The sequence below is a fragment of the Capsaspora owczarzaki genome (assembly GCF_000151315.2).
Source record: "Capsaspora owczarzaki ATCC 30864 unplaced genomic scaffold supercont2.64, whole genome shotgun sequence".
Classification (NCBI taxonomy): domain Eukaryota; class Filasterea; order Ministeriida; family Capsasporidae; genus Capsaspora; species Capsaspora owczarzaki.
The window spans coordinates 1-3,020 of NW_011887355.1; the positions used below are offsets into that span (position 1 = coordinate 1).

Consider the following 3,020-nt stretch of genomic DNA (forward strand, 5'->3'; position numbering starts at 1 on the left):
CTGGCATTGGCAAGGTGACAGAGCGCATGCTCAATGGGCTGGGCATTGTGACTTGCGAGGACATGTTTGCGCACCGGTACGACCTGTTTCAGCTCTTCTCCCCCATTTCGTTTGATTTCTTCCTGCGCGTGTCACTCGGTGCTGGGTCTAGTCGGTACGAAGAGGCTGTCAAAGCCGATGCAGTCGCCACCCCGACGGCAGCGTTTGGCTTTGGCTTTGCCGTTCCAGACAATGATCGCAAGAGCATTTCGGTCGAGCGCACCTTTCGCGAGATCAACACGCCCACCGCCCTGTTGGCCAAGTGCGAAGAGCTGTGCCATAAGCTGGCGGCTGATGTGAACTCGTGCAAGCTTCGCGGCCGAACCGTCACCGTCAAGCTAAAAATGGTGGATTTTCGCATGTTTACCCGCGCAGCCTCCTCACAGCGGTACATTTCCTCTGCCTCAGAGATGTTTGAATTGGCCTCAAAGATTCTGCAGGACGAAATCCAGCAGAGCGAGCGCGCAGGCGGGCCGCTGCGACTCCGCTTGATGGGGGTGCGGTTGTCTGCGCTCGTTACCGAGCCTCCTCCTCCTTCTTCTTCTTCCTCTATCAGCAACACGATTGGTTCCACCCCGGGCGCTGGCGAGGGCGAGCTACTGGACAGCACGCCAAGCACTGCCCACGCCAAGGCCAGCGGCATTGAGCGGTTTTTCGCTTTGAGCTCGAGGCATCTGACTTCCGAGATTGAAGCGCGCAATGCCAGTAAAGATCGTAAGGCAGCAGCGCGGCAAAGGCAAAGGGTGTGTTCCAACGATGCCATTGAAATTTCGGACGATAGTGATGCCGAGGACGGCGATAACGACGAGGATGACTGGGCTGCGGTTGCGGCCGACTCGGCGTCTCTGGACAACGCATCACACCCAAACGGCCAGCAAGTCGGGACAGCCGCCTCCTCAAGAGGGGCACTTCCAAGTCTTGGAAGCGCACCTGTGAGCAACGGTCGCATCCACACGGCAACAACAATGTACCAAGCGATGAAGCATCGCTTAACAGAGCAGACTGCAGCGGCTTTCAAGCGCCCTCGGCTGGATCCGAGTGCCGCCGACTCTTCATCCACTGCAGCTAATACTCCCAGCCAACCATCGCACGTTTGTCCGATCTGTCAAAGGCCACAAGTCTGCCAGAACCTGGTTGAGTTTACTGATCATGTCGATGAGTGCCTCACGAAGCAGACCATCAAGCGAATTTTACAGCATGATGATCAACAGCAGCAGCAGCAGCAGCTTGGAAGAACTGGCGTCACATCTGGGACAACAAAGAGGTGAAGGGTTGGTTTGTGGTTGTTTTTTGCTCGTTTTTTTGGCTTTTGTTTTCTTATCAACCCTTTACTTTTGGTTTTGGTTCATTTCACTGGCAGACAAGCACCACAATCGAGTACATCTACTACATTGGAGCGAATGATTCAGCGGCAAAACAAGATACGCTGAGCAATCTTGTAGAGGCTTGACCGACGCGACGACAGTTTCAGCGTTCGCCAAGCGTCGGAATGTCATGTTTTCGGATCAGAACGCACTAGTTGGCGGCATGTGCACTGCTGCAGCAGAAGGCCGTTTTCATGCCCGCGATAATCGTGGAACGGCCATCGTGAGGAGGACTTGGCTGTGATCCAGAGTGATGATCGACATTGGGAGTTGTGCAGCTTGTGGAATCCCAAACGAATCCAAACTCATAAAAGAGGTTCTTTTTGCGACTCAACTGGAGCAGAATCCAATCATAACATAGGTCGGATCAAGAGGAAGAGGAAAGGACTGTTTGATTTTTTTTTTTTTTTTTTACAAAAAAACCTTCTGGCGGTCAATCGCGCGATCTCGAACGCCGCTGCGCCGGTACGAAGTCGAATGAGACGCGCTGCTCGATACCCCAGCACATGCAGTGCTCTAGTCAAAATTCAGTCAGTGGTCAGGGCTCAGGTCGAAGCAGAACTGGAACACGTGTGGCGGTTGTTTGAGGGTTGAGGTTTGCCCCAACCACGCGCGTGTCTGCCGACTGCCGCTTTCAAACCAATGCATGGGCATTGAAGAAACATGGCCATGCGTTGTAGTGATGCCTGCGTTGAGCACACACACACACACACACATGTAGACCTACTTTTTGTACAAATGCAATTGAGGACCAATAGAAAACAAAGACGCTTCTGGTTGATAATTACCAGTCCACTCGTTGTTTTTTGTTTTGTTATCTTTGCTTCTTTTGTTGGTTTTGTTGTTTTCTTCAGCCTCGCGGTTTCGTTTTTTTGTAAGCGAGATCTGCTTTGTCCATGTTTTGTTCAATGCTCTCTCTCTCTCTCTCTCTCTCTCCCTGAAAAACTCTTCGACGGGAATCGCTGAACATGTGGCTGATCACGGCATGCATTTGGCACTGACTCGTGCGATCGTGTCGGCTGCGGTTTGTTTGTTTGAGTTTCTTCATTTTGTTCCTTTTTTGTTGGGTTTTGGATTTGATCCGAGGTTGTTTGTGGAAAGGGGGCTCCTCATCAACTTGTGCACAGGCACTCCGCCAGCCACTTGTTTTCACTTGGTCATTTTATGACCTTTTTTGCTTGGTTGAGGGCAGGGTCGGCGAGACAGTGAATGGCAGGGTGGTACAAAAGGGGAATAATTGCCATGGGGTTGTGTTGATAAACAAACTGATAACAAACTTCTCGCGGTCTTCCGGATTTGTTGCCGCTACTGTTTCTTCCACAACCATTGGACAGTTATGACTTGAGAGTGTGGACATGGTGCTGCGATTCGTTGCGACTTTATCCCTTTTGTTTTGTGTGAACCGATCTCTTCCCAACACCAAATATCACAAACTGTTCAACTCACCATACATTGTCCCATCGTCGCATCGCACTGTTTGTTTTCCCTTTTGTGCTCGCAGGCGCTCGATTTCTACCTCAGCTTCTCAAAGACCAAAACGACCGAGCGCAACAAGATGGCGACGTTGCGACTGGCAATTCTGCTGGTTGTGCTCTGTGCCGTTCACTCGGCCCGCGC

The 3,020-nt window shown here is 51.6% G+C and overlaps 1 protein-coding gene across 1 annotated transcript; it reads left to right on the top strand.

The window, feature by feature from the left end:
- CAOG_08367 (hypothetical protein) lies at positions 1–1,737 on the top strand. Its single transcript, XM_004340443.2, has 2 exons — positions 1–1,303; positions 1,400–1,737. The coding sequence occupies exons 1-2, from the start codon at positions 27–29 to the stop codon at positions 1,467–1,469; spliced, it is 1,347 nt and encodes a 448-aa protein (XP_004340491.2). The 5' UTR covers positions 1–26; the 3' UTR covers positions 1,470–1,737.
- The last annotated feature ends 1,283 nt before the right edge of the window (positions 1,738–3,020 follow it).

Coding starts and splice junctions, on each gene's coding strand:
- CAOG_08367 (XM_004340443.2), top strand. CDS start 27: ATGCTCAATGGGCTGGGCATTGTGACTTGCGAGGACATGTTTGCGCAC. Junction 1,304..1,399: donor ACATCTGGGACAACAAAGAG/GTGAAGGGTTGG, acceptor TTTCACTGGCAG/ACAAGCACCACAATCGAGTA.